The sequence below is a fragment of the Bidens hawaiensis genome, unplaced genomic scaffold (genome assembly GCF_021521415.1).
Source record: "Bidens hawaiensis isolate Kalapana, Puna unplaced genomic scaffold, B.hawaiensis_p1.1 tig00031199_1, whole genome shotgun sequence".
Lineage (NCBI taxonomy): Eukaryota > Viridiplantae > Streptophyta > Magnoliopsida > Asterales > Asteraceae > Bidens > Bidens hawaiensis.
The window spans coordinates 97,504-119,515 of NW_027505207.1; the positions used below are offsets into that span (position 1 = coordinate 97,504).

Sequence of the window (22,012 nt, forward strand, 5' to 3'; positions counted from 1 at the left end):
ATGTAACTTTTATAAGAAATCAAATCCACAAAAGGTTTTTATATCATAGAGCCTTTCGAGTCTTTCGAGCCTTTCGAGCCGATATGCACTTGGTTTGGAATCTCGTTGTTTACGCAGTATGTAGTCTCCGACATTGAAGCTGCAGTTTTATTCGTGTTTTCCCCAACTGGGGTTCTACACGCATTAGCCTGCTCAGCGTTCATTACGCCACGAGGTGCGTGAGCGTCCCATCTCTGACAAATGCTTCGACGATGTCCTTCAAGTCTACGCATTCCTCGGTGTTGTGGCCTCTTGTCCTGTGGAAGTCATAGAATTTGCTCTGATCAGCGTTGTGACGCTCTCGGATTATTGGAGCCTTTGGCCATGGGAGTCTCTCGGTGACGCTTTTGGTGAGTGGCGTCCATCTGGAGTTCCGGTTTGACGACGGCATGTTATCCTTTCCGCCTAACCGAGGGTGCGAGCCGGATGAGGTGTCAAAGTTTACCCTTGACTGCCTAATGCCTAGCTTCCTCTTTTTGTTTAGTCGGGCGGTAAGGACATTGTTTTCTCTTGTTTTCTGGGTGTAGAGGTTTGTGCTCTGGGGAAGATCTCTACCCAGTTGCTTTCCCGTTTCCGCGAAGCGTTTAGCTGCTGTCATGATGGCATCCCATGTGGATGGCATGCCATCTTTACCCGTTAAGGTGCGGATGAGCTCTGGGTCTTTTGTGCCCTAGATGAAAGCAGCGCGAACAAGATCTTCGCTAATACTACCCAGACTTAGCTTCTTTGAGTTGAAACGAGTGATGAAGTCTAGCAAAGATTCATCTTCCTCTCGAATGCAATTGAGGATTGTCCATTGCTCTTCGGTATACTTTCTTTGTTGGCTGAAGTTTTGGCTAAACTTATGTTGGAAGTCTGCCCAATCATAGATGTGGTGGACCGGTAGACGGTCAAACCACGCTATAGCCGCTCCAACTAGCGTCATCTGGAACATATAACACCACGTGGGTTCCGTCCAATTGCTGACGGTTGCCCCCGCTATGAATCTGTTCAAATGATCGTCTGGGTCGGATATACCATCATAAGTGCCGATGTTGGGCATCTGCTTGGCACTCTTCGGGGCGATTACTTCCGCAATGTCCCTTGCAAACTTGGACGTTCCCGCATTTGCAACAGTTGGTCTAAAAGCTTTGGAGAAGTCACGTGGGTTTCTACCCGCGTTTTTTGGTTTGAAAGTTTCTCCCAAATTCCTTGTCGGTTGGAAGTCCGTGTCCTTACGCTTCCCTTTCGCCCTATGGCGAGGGTTTACGTCTGTGTCGGATTCCTCCGAATCATCGTCCAAGTACTCGCACTCATTGCTCATGTTGAGCTGTTGTCGAGTGCTTCCGAATTCGTCATCCTATTGGAGTGAACGTAAGCGTTCATCCAACTAAGCTTGGAATTCCCTTTGACGTTTTTCCGCCCACGCTTTAACTTGTTCAAGTGTTTGGCGGGGGGGCCTCGTCTGTTGTCTTTCCACCTGGGTATCAATGAATCCCAGGGGAGGATTGTTTACTGCACTTGCCCCGGCTCGGGTAACCGGGGTAGTGTTCGTAAAATGTGTGTATTCGCCGGTGTTCCCCCCAGTAGCTGGGGTTGTGGTTACCGGGGTTTCTTGGTTACTCCCTGGCCTGGGGACCTGAGTAACGTTAACCATCTTTTCGGAGGTTTTGAAAAAACTGAGAATTAGTTCTAGCTTTTATGCACGGATGGCGCCAATGAAGAAACACTAATTGACCCCGGGCAGATTACGGATAATCTGGGGGTTAAATAGATGTTTCCCACGAGGGGTTAGATCCGGCAAAGATGGTTCTTCAGATGACCTGCAAAACAGACACCGTGAGCTCGTCACTGAGAAGGGGGGGTACCTCCTTGTGACCACCCTCTGGCGTGAGAATCAGACTAGATTGCTCTTGAATATGTGTATATTAAGAGAAATGACTAGAGCAGATATGATGGTATGAGATGAGATGATAATACCGTTCCAAGGTGTTGGAGTATTTATAGCCGAATGTAGGTTTCCAAGAAGGTACAGCCGGCTGAATAGTATTCCTGTTCTGCCAACTGTGGGCTACGCACATGCCATGCTAGTGGTTGGTGGGTAGGCAGCGGCTGATAGTGACCAGGCCGGCTGTGTACTATTCCTGTTCCACCAACTGCAGGCTATGCACGTCCTCCGAAAGGTTGGTGAGTAGGCAGCGGCTGATAGTGACATACAGTACAAGAGCGTGCTGCTCGTCATACTGTTGTCAGTGAGCTGTCGTATCTTTGGTCAGATCTTTTGTCCATACCTCGTCAGGTACAGTACAAAAGATCCTCCAGTATCGTACGGACTGGCCCATTTGGGCGGGAGTTTTCCCGGCTTTGTGCGGGAGTATTCCCGGCTTGCTCACTCCTTCTTCAGGTGACATTACTGAATTATTTAAGAGTTAAGTGCCTTGTGCGTGTAGCCTTGCTGCGCAGGTAGCCTTCCCTGATGGCTTGTATCCGCAGCTGCGGGAACAGGCGGGGTACTTCACCATTGGGAGGCTTTTCCTGCGGGAACAGCTTGCGTATTGCGAGTAAGGACGTCACGTCTCTGAGCATGGTGGGTCCTGCGGTTCCAGTTGGTTTCTGCGCAGACGTCTCTCTTCAAGGTGAGTTGCGAGTTTAGCCTTTGCGCAGACGTCCCTGTTGAAGGTGAGTCTTGCGGGTTCAACTGCGCAGACGTCCCTCTTTGAGGTGAGTCTTGCGGGTCCAACTGGGCTCTGCTGGGACCTACCTCTTCATTATTATAAAATCTCACCCATTGAGAAGCTATTTATAGGGCTCGGGTAATCGGTTAGGCAAGTCATACCTCATCCGTTAGAGGCACTGATTCTAGTGAGACATCCGACTCTGAAAACCAAATTTGTACATGAAAAAAGTATATTGGAAACATAGATTTCTTTTCATGAAAATCTAAACAACTTATAATTAGAGGGACTACAAATACAGTATTAGAAATACAACAACATATAACATTTTATTTATGAAATTATGAACTACAAATATAATATTAAAAATATAACTGTTATACATAAAGTTACATATATATGCATTTGAGTTGGGACAAGTCATCCTATTATGACCTATTTGTTTACGTATAACATATTCCACGTCTACGAACATCCATCTTGTTGTACTCTTCATCAAGTGCATCTACTACTTGCGAGTTGTGACGTGAAAAGTCTCGACGGATATATTTTAAGCTTCCGACCGTGGTATTGTCTTAGTGTGACGAGAAGTTGTGATGACATGTAACATGGAAATATTTGGATTTGTCATGTTCATTTGTCTTTACCGCCTATAATGTTTAGTCAATGTAAGCCTTTTTATTGGTATAAATGTTATAATTGTGGTATACAAATGTTGTTTGTAGCTACATAAGTATATTTTGATAGTGTATTATATGAATGTTCTATGTATAAAATAATTAAAATGGTTGTAAACTTAGAATTTACAATTGACAATGGTCTAAAAGTTGAACATGCGTGCGTTGAAAGTAATGAAAGACTAATAATCCATTATGATGCTATACAATTTTATCATTAGAAATAATATATACAACCCTAGGTAGCTATCAACGGACTTTGGTACAATAATGACTCGTGTTTCCTTTAAACTTTATAGGATAACAAACACTACATGTGAATACACTTACATATCTATACAAAAATAAATATTACTGAAACTACATGTGGTGTATATTTCAACTTTAAAAAAGAGTAAATATTAGTTGGGATTATTGGATGAAGGTGGTGGTACCATGGTAGTGATGGATGCTTGGATGGATGAATGAAGGTGGAGTTGGTGACCTACCTATGCACACCTAAGTAGCTAGCCTATACTATACACCTTCGAAATATCATGGTATTTTTTTTACACCTATGACCCTTGAAGAGTACTTCAATGATATTTCATATTTGTATGTTCAACTTCTGTTATTTATAGATGTGGTATGTAACTAAGAGTTTCATAAATGCTTAAAAAGTATTGATTTTCTTGCAAGCACAACAAACATTCATACAAATTCCTACATTTACACGTCATAACCTTTTGTTTACTTTTATTTTTCACATTGACATTGTTATTATTATAAAGTATTCTTTTGTTTGGTATTGTTAAAATTTTTTCTAAAATAATACAATATATCTTATGAATTACAGTTGATTTTTTTAAGAATTGTGAAAACAAAAAAAAAATTAATACATTGCATTATTTTTTTTAATTATGATTTAAAATTAAAAGTAACTATGATGAATTAAGAGCATTCAGAATGATGTTTTTTTACCTCCACTCATGTAATTTAGTTATAAAAAAATTATCTATGAATTCTTTTTACCCTTTAAAAACTCTTTACATCACATTCTCACTATTTATCCTTATTCAATCAAATATTATTTTTTATTCCTTTTATAATGATCCATTGCAAATTTGCAATCCCCACACATCAGTCCATCACACTACTGTCAAAGCTTACACATCAGAAATACGTCGTTAGCAGTGTGCATGGCAAAAGTTTTGACAAACGAGGCGGCGTTTTTTGTTTTATAAATTTTACAATAATATTCTTTAAATATAAGATGATTACATCGTCCTCTTTTAGAAAAGCAAAGGGCATTTTAGTCATTTTCCCTAAAATTAACATAAAAAAAACGAAAGTTAGCTTCAGACATCAAACCTTAAACCTTAAGTCCCAATTATGTTATTTAGCCTATACAAAGGGACCATATGTGTATCTAACTCAAATTTGTGCATTTAAGTATTTAACTAAAAGAAAATAATATAATAATATGTGTAATTAACTCTTAGTTTCATGAATATTTAATTCCACACACGGATTTTGCGGCATAAATTATTACTTTTTATATTATTACCAGAGGAGACAAATAATAAGATAAGTCAGAAGTGAGCTTTGAAAAGTGGGAGTAAACATTAGAAAATCTTGCCACATATTCACACAAAAAGTCAAAACACATAACAACTTGCATCACACAACTACAACACCTAAATGTCAAGATCTAACCACTACAACAATCTATACACACACACACTCACATTCTTCCATTCAATTTTAAATTTCACTTTGCATCTTCCTCACACTTTCTTTAATCCCTAATTTTTTTGATAATAATAATATGCACACCAAGTGTTTGATAAAAAGCCAAAGCCAAAAAAAACCCATGATTACTGCTTGCTTCACTCACAAGTGATCATATAAATGGTACTGTGATGTGGGTCTGTTTCAAGAATCAATAAAAGAGTTTACTTTCTTGTTTTTAGAGATTGTAAATCATTAAAGACTCTCTCATGTGCCAAACCCTTGAGTGTTTTAGGGTTTGCTTCATTTACAAGCTTTATTTTTGTGCATTTGTTAATATTCACAGTTAGGGTTTTGCAGTTTTAAGTTTATGAATTTAGTGATCAATGAATTCTAACATTTGGGTGTTGTTTGGATTTGTATTATGTTCATGTTTGAGTATCAAAACCCTAGGCCAAAAATGTCATCCTGATGATCTGTTAGCTTTAAAGGAGTTTGCTGCAAGTTGTAAAAATGGGTCTGTGTTTGCATCTTGGTCCAGTGATGCCAGTTGCTGTAATTGGGACGGTGTCGGTTGCGAAAACGATTCGAGAAATGTGTCAAGAGTCACCAAATTGAACTTATCTGCAAAGGGTTTAACTTTACATTTTGGTCAAGTGATTTCGGACTCGCTGTTTCGGTTGCAGAACTTGAGGGTTCTTGATCTTTCGTTTAATCGGTTCGAAGGGGAGTTACCGAAAAATTTATCGAGTTTGAAGAATCTCGAGGTTTTTAACGTGTCAAGTAATTATTTTTCAGGGAATTTGTCAGATTTCGGGGGGTTTTCGAATCTGATAGCTTTTAATGTCAGCAACAATTCGTTTTCGGGCGAGTTTAATTCACGTATTTGCAACTCGTCAAAGGGTTTTCGGGTTCTTGATCTGTCGATGAATCTGTTTACGGGAAATCTCGAAACTTTGATCACTTGTGGCAAATCTTTCCAAGATATCCATGTGGATTACAACTCGTTTTCAGGCGGTATACCGGAGTTTATCTACTCGTTTTCGTCTTTAAAGCGGTTATCTTTATCTTCCAACAACTTTTCGGGCACGCTCAGTGCGAATCTTGGTAAGCTTTCGAACCTTGAATCGTTGATTTTATTCGAGAATCGGTTTGTAGGCCCGCTTCCTAATGTATTCGAAAACTTGACACATTTAGAACAGTTAATTGCACATACTAACTCGTTTTCGGGGGCATTACCTTCCACCATTGAAGCATGTTCTAAGTTAAGGATTCTTGATCTTCGTAACAATTCGTTTTCGGGTGTTTTAACTACTGATTTCTCCAAGTTTTCTAATTTATGCACGCTTGATCTCGGTAGTAATAATTTCAATGGCTATTTACCAAACTCGCTTTCAAGTTGTTACGAATTGAGAATCTTGAATCTTGCTAAGAACAGATTGTATGGCGAGATTCCCGTTAGCTACGGGAATCTTTCGAATCTGTCGTTTCTCTCGTTTTCAAACAACGGGCTGACCAATCTGCCACGCGCGTTGACTGTTTTACAAAACTGCAGCAATCTCACCACTCTTATTTTGACTAAAAACTTTCACGGGGAAGACGTTCCCGTTAACGTTAACGGGTTTAAAAGATTAATGGTTCTTGCGATCGCAAACTGTGGGCTTAAAGGTCAAATCCCGAGCTGGTTGACCGGCTGCCCGAGGCTCGAAGTGCTCGATTTATCGTGGAATGAGTTAAACGGGGTCATACCGTCTTGGATCGGTCAGATGGAGAGATTGTTTTACTTGGATTTTTCGAATAACTCGCTCACAGGTCAACTCCCGACAAGTTTGACCGATTTGAAGAGTTTGGTTTCGTTAAACATAAGTTCTACCATACTTGGATCAACTACCGGAATCCCATTGTTCGTTAAACGAAATGAAAGCGGTAAAGGCCTTCAATACAATCAAGTTGCCAGCTTTCCGCCTTCAATTTACCTCAGCCACAATAAACTAAACGGGTCGATTTTGCCCGAAATCGGGAAGTTGATACAGCTTCATGTTCTTGATTTAAGCAAGAATAATCTAACCGGGACGATCCCGGCCACGATATCTCAGATGGGAAATCTTGAAGTTTTGGACTTGTCATCAAACGATCTTCACGGGTTGATTCCGAGTTCGTTAACCAAACTCACGTTTCTTTCAAAGTTTTCGGTTGCTAATAATCACTTGGAAGGTGCGATTCCCACCGGAACCCAATTCTCTGGATTCCTATCCTCGAGCTTCGAAGGGAATCCCGGGCTTTGCGGGGAACCACTTCCTTCGTGCGCACCGGAAACGTACCCGTCTCTTCGTTCGAGTTCCCATAAAAAGTTAGGTAGAAACGGAATCTTCGGAATCACACTCGGCATCGGAGCCGGAATCTTAATCTTACTAGGAATCATTCTTCTCAAAATGTCGCGAAAGGAAAACCGAGATTCGCTTCATAAAATCGAAGACGAGAGTTACCCCATGACTAACGGGCTATCGGGTATGCTTAACGGGCCAAAGCCCGTTTACTTCCCGGCATCCGGTTGTAAAGACCTCACGGTTACGAACATAGTCGAAGCCACAAACAACTTCAGTCAAGCTAATATTATCGGGTGTGGCGGGTTCGGGCTCGTTTACAAAGCCATTTTTCCAAACGGGTCAAAAGCAGCAATCAAGAGACTTTCAGGCGATTGCGGTCAAATGGAACGTGAATTTCACGCAGAAGTCGAAGCCCTATCACGGGCCCAACACAAGAATCTTGTGTCCCTTAAAGGGTACTGCAAATACGGGTCGGATCAGTTATTAATCTACTCGTATATGGAAAACGGTAGTTTGGATTACTGGTTACACGAACGGGTCGATGACGAGCCTCCGTTAGATTGGCCCGTTAGGTTAAAGATAGCAAAAGGAGCTGCACACGGGCTCGCATACTTACACAACGAGCCCAAAATAATCCACCGTGACATCAAAACAAGCAACATTTTACTCGACGAAAAGTTCAAGGCCCATTTAGCTGATTTTGGGCTTTCAAGATTATTATGCCCGTATGACACACATGTAACAACCGATTTGGTGGGTACTTTGGGGTACATTCCGCCTGAATATGGTCAAACGTTGACTGCGACTTATAAAGGTGACGTGTACAGTTTTGGTGTCGTGCTTCTGGAACTTGTAACGGGTCGTCGGCCCGTGGAAGTTGGTAAAGGGAAGAATTGCAGGAATTTGGTTTTGTGGGTGTTTGAGATGAAAGGCGAAGCGCGATACGGTGAAATATTTGATTTGTTGATATATGATAAAAGTTGTGAGAATGAAATGTTGGAGGTTTTGGGTGTGGCTTGCAAGTGTTTGGATCAAGAGCCGAGACGAAGACCGACGATTGACCAGGTCATGTTATGGCTCGATCAGGTAGTGGATGGTTCATGTTGAAATGAAGGGTAGTTTTAACTTTTAAGGTGTCAAGTGTAAATTAGTTTGATGATTATACAAGTGTTTAATCTTTTGAATTAAGTTTATTATAGTGTTTTGTTGTTATTTAGACTATGGTTTTATTTGATGGTAGATGTAATATAGCCTTAATTTATATGCTTAATAACTTAGTCTTTTAACTTTTGTCTTTTGTTTTACATTTGTATGATGTAGATACAGTTCAAATCAATCATACATATTGACCAAAGGATTACATTAGGGCATTGTTATCTTTTGTACAACAGCAATATGGTGATCAAAGGCACATCAAATTGAAGGCTATTCAATTTAAATATCTTTTTTAACTTTATTCCTGTTTTCAAAAACTGTAGCTTTTATTTTTTCATTAACATATCAAGAAGTGTTGCAATTGTTGAAAGCCAGGGTGTGCGTGGGTCGGTCGCGGGCTTAAACGAAGCCAAAAAACCGAAATTTCGGTTTTTGAAAACTGTTCACTTTTGATTTTTTTCGGTTTCCGGATTGGGTTTGGTTTCGAGTATTTCATTCGTGCTTGCGATATTTGGGCAAAAAAAGTTGACCCAAAACCATAAATTTAGGCATAAATCTTTTTGTTAATATCTAATTGATTAATTGGGCGAAATAGTTTGGGTTATGCTATTTATTACTACATTTTTATAAATTTCATAAAGTTAGAAATAAAAAAATTGAAAATCTATATTTGGTCCGGTTTTTAGTTTTAATTACATCCGAACCAAAAACGAAGAGAAAGTTTGATTTTTACAGAAACATAAAACGAAACTGTCCGTTTATGTTTCAGTTTCGATTTGGTTTTACCCCTAGTTGAAAGGTTATGTTATATTTTATATCAGGAAATTATATCCATTAGTTATGTTTATCCTTAAAAAAAACATCTCAATTTTAACAATTGCTGTTTGACAAATAATGGCTATCAAGTATGTAACTTTTATAAGAAATCAAATCCCCAAAAGGTTTTTATATCATAGAAAACTACTCTTTTATTTAGGGAGGTGATCCTTATAATCACCCTTATGCTGACCGGACATGTCTAAATGACGCGTATAGGCCTATATGAGCCGAATAGGCTACGTATGACTGAAAAATGTACATAGGTGACAGAAAAAATAGCTTTTGAAACGAAACCATAGGGATGAAAATCACAAATTTAAAATTATTGGACTAAAACCGCATATTTAAACATACTAGTTAGACTAAAATAAAATCGCAGTTTACTCAGAAAATAAATAACAAGGTTTTGATGAATAGAGTATATCAAGGAGAGGCATACTGCATACAAGAACCTCGGGCCTTTGAATACTAAACCAAACGATGTCAGTCCTGCTGGGTTCTCTTCACAGGCATTTCATCAAACACCTGGTGTGCACTTCATTCTCATCCATTCACACCACTCAAAACCTCACTCCCAATCACATTTTCAACCTGATTCGACCCATCACACATTACCCATCAACAAATTCATTAAACCCAACCTCAATTACTGCAGCATTTTCAACATCTTCAGCTTATGAAACCCCTACCACTGGTGCATACTTATCTGTTGACATTCAAACCCCTCAACATGTTGCCGTATGATTAAAAAGATTCAGTCTTTATACAATTGGGTTCTTTAATTAATACATTTTCATCAAAGTAATAAATCAATTTGCTTTGTTACTTTGTTAGGATATGTTTCAAGAAGCTTTGTTAAGTTTCGGTGCGGTTTCGACAAGCGTGTTCGAACCGGATGCCTGTGACATTAACGATGAGGTAAACGAAAGCGAATCTAACCGAAAACCAAAATTAATTATTGCCCAGAGAAGCGAACGGTTATGGTTAAGTGAATATGATTAACTGACCATTCAGTTATGGTTAATGTGTCGTTATTAATTGACTTTAATTAAAACCGAACCGAACATTTTATGTTTGTGTTTTTTCAAAGTTTATAGCTCGGTTTTATAAAATATTAAAATACCGCTTTTTGCAGCTTCGAACATTTAAATTCATAACCGTATTCGTGGGGTTATTGTTGGGCTGTGAATTTTTCGGACAAGACACCAAATTCGCGGTGTTGGGTTTGGTATAAATGGGTTCGGGTCAACCCATGGACCCGTTTAGCTAAATGGGTCGGGTTCGGGTTGACCCGTTTAACCTATTTATTTATTTTTAATATATATATATAGGTATATGTATATTTTTAAATTGTGTTTTATGTGATAAATTTAACTGGTTGGATATTTTACTATTTTACGCCAAAGTTTAAAACTATAAAGAAAATTAACATAATATTTTATATTTGAAATGTATATAAATTTGTATTGTCTGTTGTAAAATGTAAATTTGAAGTATTAATATGTGAAAACAATAAAAAAACAGTATTAACATAATATTTGAAGTATTAATATGTTAATTTAAACTAAAAAGAAAATTAACATAATAGTTTATAATTAAAATGTATATAAATTTGTATTGTCTGTTGTAAAATGTAAATTTGAAGTATTAATATGTGAAAACAATATAATTTTCGGGTTGTGTTCGGGTGTCTTTCATGATTTTCAGGTTTGGGTCGTGTTCGGGTTCGTATCAATTTTTTGTGTGCGTGTGGACCACCCTAACCCGCAGACACGACCCATTTAACACCCCTAGATGAGGTAAACAAGACTGGACTGGTCATTTACTGATAACTGTAATGAATAATCAGAATTTGATATAAACAGTTAATAATCTTGCAGATCTCAGTTGTTTCGATATTCTCTGTATCTGAAGATGTGCATCAAAGTATTGCTTTGGCAGCTGATTCAATAGGCTTGAAAGAAACACCTGTTTACAAAGTCACCACCGGTTACCAGTCCGATTGGATCGAGAATGCTCGGGTTATTTTACTTTCTTATCTTTGTTTTAAACTAAGAATGTTAACAGCCCTGCTCGTTTTGACTCACAAGAGCTCGAGCTCGGCTCGTGAGTCATTTTTTCAAGATCGGGCTCGTTTATTATTATTATTATTATTATTATTATTTAATAAATGTACATTTTTAATTATTTATATATATTTTGACAAAAACCTTAATGAGCCTTAGCTCGGCTTGAGCTCGTGTGCAGTACCTTAAACGAGCCAAAGCTTAGCTGTGTAGTGTGAAGTTAATACATAAAAGTCCAAAACAATCAAAATTAAAAATACTCTACGCTTACTGAGGCCTGACGGGCCTAAACGATCTTCCAACACAAATCTCAAGCTCGGGGAGATAAGCTTTATTTGAGGTTCGGGCTCGATAAGGCTTGGAACGTGTCGAGCTTTTTATTAATCTGTTCTCGAGTAGCTCACGGGAGTCAAAATTAGTTTTAATCTGGTATACATAATTGTTGTAGGAATCATTCCACCCTATTGAAGTAACACAAGGACTTTGGATTGTGCCTGAATGGTTAACTCCTCCTGTATGACTTCATGTGCTTAAATAACTACATTTTTTTGTCAACATCTTTTAGAATTTAGATAATATTTCATTTGTAAATTCAACAGGACGTTGAAGCAACGACCATTATAAGTCTAAACCCAGGGCTCGCTTTTGGTACCGGGGACCACCCGACAACCAAATTATGTCTGTTGTTACTGCAAGAATTAATCAAAGGCGGTGAAACAATTTTGGATTACGGTACAGGTTCAGGGATTCTAGCAATTGCAGCACTAAAGGTACTTGTTTCTTGTTTTTAAACAACCGGTTTGCAATATTATCCTGACGGTGAGGTACAGTTTGGTGCAGCCTCAGCCGTTGGATTCGACATAGATCCTCAAGCGATAACAGCTTCACGACATAACGCTGCTTTGAACGACGTAGGACCCGACAAATTGGAATTGCAAGTTGTTCCTAGTAACGTTAGTTCTACGTCAACCGACAAATGGCAATGGGCTATGAAGGATGATGATAGTGTAACAACAGAGCAGGCTGTGAAAGTTTTTAATGAGAAAGAGAAGTATGACGTGGTCGTTGCAAATATTCTTTTGAACCCGCTTCTAGATTTGGTTGATCATATTGTTTCTTATGCTAAACCGGGTGGTATTGTTGGTCTCTCTGGTATTATCTTGGAACAGGTAAGTTATAACTACCGATATGTTAATTAAATTTTTGACAAATTTTTGGACTAACAGGTGACATGTTCTAGGTACCTACGGTTGTTGAACGATACGCGGATCTTTTGGAAGGGATTACCGTGTCACAAATTGATGACTGGGCGTGCATACGTGGCACAAAGAAGAAACTTATGTAACCGATTAGATTTTTTTTTTTTTTTTTTGGTTTTTATTTTCAAATATTGTAAACATAGTAAACTGATAATGGAAGTAAATGTAAGGTAATCCAATACAATGTCATTGAAAGTTTTATTTGTTCACAGGATAAAACATACATGTTCTATCATATTACCCGAAAAGATGTCCAAAACATGAACCTTGAAGCGCTTATGAAACATGAAAACAAAAATGCCAACTGTGTATTTGTTACAAGTCATCGCTTTAGCCGTCTTCTAGCTAAAGCAGGAGCGCGGTTCGGGATGTAAACCTTGTAGCTTACCTGACAACAAAAATCACAGCAAAATTACAATAATTGTTATCATTTTGACATGTATATTTATTCACATACAAGTGTTATCATGTTAACTAAGACTGTAAACAAACCGAACGTCCGGCAAACCGTTCGGCAGTAAGTTCGTTTATGTCCTTTTATATAACAAAAGAAGGAATATGAACAACAAAATTTTGTTTCCTAATCTTAACGAACGAGCACGAACATAGGCCACGTTCGTTCAATAGTGTTTGTTCATGTGTCAATATGTTATATTAATATTTTTATTCATTTATTTGTTTTACACTTTTACTACGTAAACTGTTATGTTTGATTACTATGTAATATTTTGGATTTTTTTGGGCATAATTCCGGATTTGTGGTTGAATTTGTGTAGATTTATGATTATTATTCTTAAATTAATATGTAATCGTTAATGTTCGTTTGTCCGTTAGTGTCTTCCGTTCGGGGTGTTTATGTTTGTCTGTCCATTAGTGTCCGTTAGCCTACGGTTACATCTGTCCGTGTCCAATAGTGTTCATTAGTGTCCATTTACAATATTAATGAACAGAAACGAACGACCATGAACAAGCTCAATTCCTTAATGAACGAACACGGACACGGATTTTCATTCGGTAGAGTCTTCGTGAACTGTCTGTTTGTCCAACAAAAGCTTAACGAACGAACATGAACAAGTTCTCATCCGGTCCAGTTCGGTTCGTTTACAGCCCTAATGTTAACATTAAGTAATAATAACTTACCTGCACCATTTCACCACCTCTCATCACAGACATTGTCTTCTTCTCAAACTGTGAGTTGCCGTTAGTTTCATGTTGTTGCTCCTTTGAGCTACCTTCAACAGAAGCAGTTGACTCTTGATCAACACCAGCGGTTGACTTTTGGTCACCGGCAGCAGGTGACTTCTGGTCAACAGAAGCAGCTGATATAAGGTCAACTGCAGCGGTTGACTTTCTGTCAACGGCAGCAGGTGACTTCTGGTCAACAGAAGCTGTTGATTTGTGGTCAACTGCTGCGGTTGACTTTCTGTCAACGGCAGCAGGTGACTTTTGGGCAACAGCAGCGGTTGACTTTTGTGCAACAACAGCGGTTGACTTTTGGGCACCAACAACGGGTGAGTTTTGGACTACAGCAGCCGTCTCGTTCACAAACTTATTAACTGCGCTGCTCGTCGAAGGCCCATCTTTCACAGGGGTAACAGACGGATCTCTTTTCCATGTAAACCGACTCCTATGTGCTACCGGCTGTGACACGGGTGTCGTGTTGACCGTGGTCAACTGGTCAACATCACTTTGATCAGTCTTAGGTTTATCATCAACAACTAAAGGTTTCGGTTTTGTTTTACTCCCACCTCGGAATCTACTCAAGTTTTCTAACGCTTTTCGTCTCAAAATTGACTCCAAATCCTCCGCTTCTGGTACACTATTATCAGTAACATTACTCTCTTTTTCCTTATTAACGTCAGAACCCGAGTTTACTTCTTTAACACATTCCGGTAATTCCATACTATCATTACTTTTACTAGACGGATAATCATCATATTCATACACCGTCTCTTTAAGCTCGTCGTCTTTCTTATCCACTTCTTCTTCTTCGTTATGTAAATTTGCAACCGTAATAACTGATTTTAACCTCATCGGATTGTTTTCCATTATCGCATTCTCAAACTCTTCGTTCTCGCTATTTCCAATTATACCCTTTGACCTCTTACGTGAACCAACTTCATCACTACCGCTATCTTCATCTTTACAAGTGGAGCAGCTTCTCGAATCACTCGTATAATCATTTCTTCTTGAACTCTTCTTTTTCTTGATCTTTTTACTTTTTTTAGATCGTTTTCTTTTCTTCACGGGAGGCGAATCTTCACTGCTGTAACTATCCTCACTTGAATATCTTTTTCTACTCCGTTTCTTACTACCCTTCGTTTCGTTTCGTGAGCGGGAACGTGAACGAGCCCGCTTGCTTTTATACTCACTTTCTGAACTGGAAGATGAATTCAGTGATGAACTAGTGGATTCATCGTCTGAATAAGAAGAAAACGAATCATCATCACGATGACGAATCTTCTTGGATTTACTTCTATTACTTTTCTTTTTCTTGTAACCCTAGAAACATTGTAATAAAAAAACATAAAGAAAATTGAATGAGAGTTAAAAGTGTTTCAAATCAACAGAAAATTCACATTGTAGATATTGAACAACGTGCAAAAGTACGAGTATGCAATAAACCAAAAAAAACTTATCCGAAACCGGAAAAAAACAAACCGAAAAAACCAACAGTTTGGTTTTATGTTTTCGTAAAAAGCAAACTATCGATTCAGTTTTGGTTTTGAATCAATTAAAAACCGAAAAAACGTAACCGAATATTTAGATTTTCATTTATTATTTTAGGTAATTTATAAAAATTAAACAAATATGTAACTCAAATATTTTAACCCAAATATATAATAATTCATTAGTTAATAACTAATGAAATCATTGCTTTTCGCTTAATTAACGATCTGAACGATTTTTCTTCTGACTTATCTTCAACTCATATTATTTATCATATTTTGGACATGTCGGAACCGAATCCGACCTTATGTCGATATTCGAACCAACTATGAACTGAACGCTCGCTTAAACACACTTTTCACTATTTTATCGAAAAACACCAAGATTTGTACTTTGATTGATCAAGTTTTGATAGTTTTATTCATTCAAGTATTTTGTTCAATTTTATGGATAAATTCGCAAGTTCGGTTTCGTCACAGGATTTTTCTTGTTTATTTATTAGGCCAAAATTCATTATCTTGGGCCAAATTCTCTTTCATCCCAAAATTCATTCACAAAAGACAAACTCGAAAAAACCGAAACCGGACAGTTTTCAAATTTCCGACAACCAAGTTTCCGTCTTTATTCCGTTTTAGCCCAAAACCGGCCCGTACACACCAAAATCCTCAAGCACCTTCCAACAAACATAAAACTAACAATATCACACACAACATTTGTTCGATTTTAGGGATAAACTCACAAGTTCGGTTTCGTCAACTCATTTAAGAGCATTTTTCTTATTTATTTATTAGTCCCAAATTCATTATCTTGGGCCAAATTCACTTTCATCCCAAAACTCATTCACAAAAGACAAACTCGAAAAAACCAAAACCGAACAGTTTTCAAAATTTCGAAACCCAAGTTTTCGCCTTTATTCCGTTTTAGCCCAAAACCGACCCGTAAACACCAAACAAGTAATCAACAATATCACACACACCAATTTCAACAACATAAAGCAATAAACTCGAAACCCTAGATATATATATATATAATATAAAAACTGGTATAATAAAACAAACAAACAAACCTCTGATGAAACCTTAATACTCTTCTTCTTTGAATGTTTTCTTCTAGATGATGAATCTGTACGACCCATTATTAAGCTTCTAATTGCCCACTAATTTCACCTGCAATCAAAACACATATAACAAATAACAATAATAATACAAATTAGGGGTATTTTGGGGAATTGGGTTTTTATTATTATCACGATATAAGCATTGAATCAATCAAATTCGAATATTATTATTATTATGGAGCCCTAATTTGTTATGAAACAATCAATTGTAGATTCAAGATAGAGATTTTGGGTGTTTTTATATGAAGCAAGTGAGTTTATGGTAATGGTCCTTGTAGATTTGACTAAACTATAATTTTGGCTCTAACTTTTAGTTAACTAGGAGTTTGCAAAAATTGAAAAAACCGAAAAACCCAAATCAGAAAAACCGAACCGAAACAAATATTTACGGTTTTGTTTTACGTTATTTTTATGTAACTGAAAAAATAGAACCGAACCGAATTCATAAAGTTTTATTTTAAGTAATTTATAAGAATTTTAATAAATATGTAACTCAAATATTTTTATTAAATGTAGTGTATTCAGTCAAAAAAGTTACCTACTTACTGGATGCTTGGTGTCGATGGTGGTTTGGCAGCACATCGGGGTGTGGTGTAAGTTCCCCCCGATTTTTCCTTTCTCTCCAAAGGATGTTTTTCAACTTACATGAAGCAATGAAGTTAGGGGAAAAGGAGAAGTCGATTTTACATGGTATTTTGCACATAGCAAGTTGGAGGATATGGAAAGCTAGAAACGAGAAGTTATACAAGAAAAATGAGGTTAAGATAGAATCTACTATTGGAGACATTAAGTCGTTGAGCTTCTTGTGGATTAAAAGTAGGTCAGGGTTATTTGAGGGGAGTTTGATGAAATTGGTGTATATTTGCCTTTATGTAATGTTTTTTTTTATCCTTTTGTTTTTGTTATGGCGCCTTCAAGCTATGTGGAGGTGCCATGCTGGTTTTTGTAGTGTTGTGGGTTTGGTTACGAAGTTCACATTAAAATAAAAAAATCTATACAATAATTTATTAGTTTAGAATTAAGAATATTATTTATAGCTAAATTTGTTGTATTTTGTCAACTTTTTTTTTTCGGCATAAAATTTCTAACTTATCAACTAAAATTTTTTTGGTCAAATGTACAATGGTCTATTAATTGATAATTAACAAAATTCTTTAAACCTACATTAATTATTTTTTGCCAATTTTTTTTTTACCTAAAAATTCAAACTATATGGCAAAAACTGAAACCAAAACCAAAACCGAATGGTTTTGAAAAATCCAAAAACCACATTTTTGGTTTTAGCCCAAAATCGCACTGAACTGCACCATTCACACCCCTAGTTTTTACTGGTTATCTTACGAGTGACCAATAACCGAGCTGTTAACCAAAACCAACCGAAACTCAAATTAACATAAATTAACCAAAAATCGTGTTAGATAATATATAGCCGACCATCTTAAAAATTTAGTTATCGAACTAGATTCAAAAATTAGATCAAGTCATTAAAAATATATGTTAAAAAAAATAATATGTTAACAAATATAATGTATTATATGATATTAAAAGTTTAATGTAAGTATGTTATGCCAGCTAAAAAAGGATCATAATTAGACCAAAGTCTTGTGTTAGGGCCAAGCTGTGTGAGCCTAATCTTGGCAGGCCGAAGTTAAGTTGTCCATGAGAGTTAAGTTCACGAGCCACCTATAAGATTGTGCATGACTCGGTTTTGGCTTATAACCATAACCAAATCGAGATATCGGTTAATGAATAACCATAATCACTTTGTTATGTCGATTTTGATTAATGAATAACCATAACCACACTACCAGAGCCCAGTAACGGGTATTGGCGCCGTCGTCTTTGAAATGATTGGGCCTAGTGGATCTAGGCTTCAGGTATCTTAAGTGAAGAGTCCACTTGTTTTAGTTGAGCCTTGTATTGGGCCACTTATATAATTGATTGTTTCAAAACAAAACAGTACTACACTACACTACTACTCTTTTTAATTGTTTATTTGATTTTGTATGGTAAGTGGGTGTGCGACGGTCTAAATTGAACCAGACCAACATAAATTAAAGGTATGCAACTCTTATGTTATGATAGTATAAGTTGGTTAGAAACAATAATGAACATGATTCCATATCTATATTATTTTTGAATGGCAAATTTCATAAAAAAAAATCTAATGAAAAACTAGCAAAATCCTCAAGAATTGTATATCTATAATGTAATTGACAAGATATCATCACATGGAGCAGATACCCTTGTAAAAAATATATCGTTAGCGGTATACTGGTCAGACCAGTCTTAAGATAATAACTAATTTAATAATTAAAATAAATATTTGAAGGAATATACACCAAGTGTAGATATGAGAAAGATACAAAGCTGGTTTAGTAAAACAGTCATCAATATATACACATGTTTCACAATTATAATGGTAGATAAGTTACATTAGATTAGTAATTTGTATCATAGATCCCAAGTATGGCATTAAACGGTTCCTGTTCACTGTTGTGAGTCGATCCTAACATGAGATAGAATAGTATGGTCCCAAAAATCGTGTCAAACATATAAGAATGAACATGACATATTGACATGAGTTTTTTTGAGTGTTGACACAAATAAGTCCACTTAGGGGGGAAAAGGCACATGGGGTACCCCAAATCGGTTATACTGCCTGCAAAAAGAATACCGCCGCCACCTGTTTAACTTTGAACCCGGGTTATAGTACCCGATGAATATGACTATTAAAGTTGGACATTCTAGTTGCTTGTGGGCCCTCAATCTTACATACCTAATAATCAATCACCTTTTATACTTTATTTATATAAAAAAGGTTTTAGGGTATTTAAAATGAGTGTTGCCAATGATTAAGGGTTTTTGGTGTAATTTAGAATATAAATAACGGGGTAGCGTACGATTGGTGAAAGTTAGAGCATTTGAGAGAATCACACATCCCTCCCTTAACCTAAAATATATGTCTTTTTTTTAAGTTATAACCTTACAACAACAAAAGAAATTAAAAATAAAAAAATTTAATACTCAATATTATATATCTTTCAACTTCTTTGATTGCTTTTTCAATCCTTAAAAAATAAAAAAAATAGAAAAATATTGGCTGAATGGTTAATGATATTCAATTCAGTTTCAAAAAGTATATAAACTAACTGATTGTTGTCTTTTTTTCCCCCTTAAATTCAATGCCATCACATTATAATAAACATATTCATGGTGTTACCTTTGAATAAATTAAGATATTGTGTTACATTAAACGAAAGAAAATTTATGGAAAAAAGTGTAAAATTGTGAAAACGCGTGAAAGAAATAGAGTTATAAAGATTGGGTCGGTGGAGTTACACGTGACAACTTGAGAAATCCCGACATGGACTTCCTCAAACACCTCATAGTATCTAACCCCACCATATCCTATTCAACATAGTTTATTTTAGTTGTTTAAAAAGTATTTTGAGTTATGTGTAGAAATTATCCCGTGGTCAATTTGTTTTACATGAATCAATTATGTGATGGACATTTTACAGATATCATTCTCGTGTTCAACACCTTTTTTATTTATTTATTTTTTTTGCAATTAGGCCCCCGTCATTAGGGCTGTAACGAACCGGTGGTCTGTTCAATGAGTAATTCGTTTATGTTTGTTCGTTTAATAAACGAGCAGGAATGAACAAAAAATTGTTCGGTAAGCTTAACGGACAAGCACGAACAAAGACCATGTTCATTCAATAGTGTCCGTGAAAATTCGGTTGCGTCCGTCTGATAACATCCGTCCATTAGGTTTACTTATGTCCATCGTTTATGTTCTTTTGTTCATTATAGTCGTTTATGTATGTTTGTCCATTAATGTGCATTAGTGTCCGATATGTATGTTTGTCCATTAATTACATTAGTGTCCGTTAGTGTTCATTTGTTCATTAGTGTCCGTGTGTTTGTATGTCTGTTAGTGTTCATTTGTCCGTTAGCTTCCGTCTACAATATTAACGAACAGACACTCCTTAATGGACGGGCAAGGACACGGAATTTCGTTCGGTAGAGTATTCGCGAACCACTCGTTTGTCCGACAAAAGCTTAACGGACGAACGCGGACAAGGTCTCATCCTGCTCGTCCATTTACAGCCCTACCCACTTGAAACCAAAGTTAGTTTTTATGTGAAAAGAACGTTATACTCTTGCATTTTGCAACACTGGTCGTTTAATATATACATTTTATAACCCTCGATGAGTTATACGTTTTCCGGCAAGGGGAGCCTGCGATTGTGGCTGTTTAAATGGCGATAGTGTGGTGGCTCTTCAATTTTATACCTCAATTGAACTAAACAGCAAAGTGACAACCAATATGCACATGCATTAATACGGAAAAAAAAATGGTTTGAAACCTGAGCAGTGAAGGTGAATGACGAATTATGATGGGGCACTAAGGTGACAATAAGTAATGAGTGATAGGTATAACATCGAGCCAATATAAAGTTTTTATCCATCAAAATATTTAATCTCTCACCACTTGAATCCGAAACTTCTTTTTCAATACTTTAGTACTACTATGCTAAAACCCTTTGTTAATAATGAATCTATTTGATATAATAAAACTTCAAACCAATATGTTTTTACTCATTAATACTAGCGGTTTTAACAAGCACTTTTTTTGGCATGTTTTCCTTGTGTGTGTGTGTAAGCGACAAAATTTGTTTCCATCAATGAAACGGCCGATTTACTTGTAAGAGTGAAATTAAGAAAAGATAATAAGAACAAAAGTGTACATTTTATCAACTGTTATCCCATCATGGATATTTACTGTCTATATTTATATTTCTTCAGAATAATAAAACCTTTATATAACTTTTATTAGTTTTAAACTTTTAGTATCAGAACTTGTAAACTTTAGGAGAGTTTTGAATTGGTTTGGATATTTCTTGTGAATCATGTAATTATCATTTTCAGATTTAAATCTATTGATAGTACGTACCGACTACCAATAGAAAATTCAATCGGATAATAACAATAACGCTTATGCAGAATTTGTTATAAAACAACATACTATTTCATAGAACAAAAATGATGCTTGAATAGGGAAGGACCAACAAAATGTTTCAGATATTGATTATAATTAACAAACAATTATATCATTGAAAAATTCTTATCCAAAAATAACTTCATATGTCACCACTAACTATTCAGTTGTTGCTGGCACAACTATTGTTGATCAATAGTTTTCCACAAATGACTATTTGCTACCGATGAACCATTTTATAACCGATAAGTAGTGACTTATTACTGATGATTACCATTGATAATCAATCATGTCATGGCTCGTTTCTACTTGATTTCCATCAACCATACAAATTTTATACAACGTATAACATATATTTTTTTTAAGATTGAAAAGTAATGAGTACATCGAAATAGAAAGTAAGCGGACAACAAGTTGCGTTGCCATCCCCTTTTTTAATTGCAAAACCCAAGCTTTTTAAAACCACATCGCATGATCATGGAGTCATAACATTACTATGTATGACCAGTTG

The 22,012-nt window shown here is 36.5% G+C and overlaps 3 protein-coding genes across 3 annotated transcripts; 2 read left to right on the forward strand and 1 right to left on the reverse strand.

The window, feature by feature from the left end:
• The first annotated feature begins 4,916 nt into the window (after positions 1-4,916).
• Positions 4,917-8,672, forward strand: LOC143611477 (phytosulfokine receptor 2-like). The gene has a single exon (XM_077085661.1). It carries the CDS (start codon positions 5,467-5,469, stop codon positions 8,512-8,514), a length of 3,048 nt encoding a protein of 1,015 aa, XP_076941776.1. The 5' UTR covers positions 4,917-5,466; the 3' UTR covers positions 8,515-8,672.
• Positions 8,673-9,836: 1,164 nt separating this feature from the next.
• LOC143611466 (uncharacterized) lies at positions 9,837-12,891 on the forward strand. Its single transcript, XM_077085656.1, has 7 exons — positions 9,837-10,119; positions 10,216-10,299; positions 11,262-11,402; positions 11,896-11,961; positions 12,047-12,217; positions 12,278-12,616; positions 12,688-12,891. Exons 1-7 carry the CDS (start codon positions 9,862-9,864, stop codon positions 12,790-12,792), a joined length of 1,164 nt encoding a protein of 387 aa, XP_076941771.1. The 5' UTR covers positions 9,837-9,861; the 3' UTR covers positions 12,793-12,891.
• Positions 12,802-16,703, reverse strand: LOC143611475 (uncharacterized). The gene is made up of 3 exons (XM_077085660.1): positions 16,443-16,703; positions 13,847-15,208; positions 12,802-13,094 (listed from the first exon to the last, which is right to left on the reverse strand). The coding sequence occupies exons 1-3, from the start codon at positions 16,509-16,511 to the stop codon at positions 13,029-13,031; spliced, it is 1,497 nt and encodes a 498-aa protein (XP_076941775.1). The 5' UTR covers positions 16,512-16,703; the 3' UTR covers positions 12,802-13,028.
• Between the last annotated feature and the right edge of the window lie 5,309 nt (positions 16,704-22,012).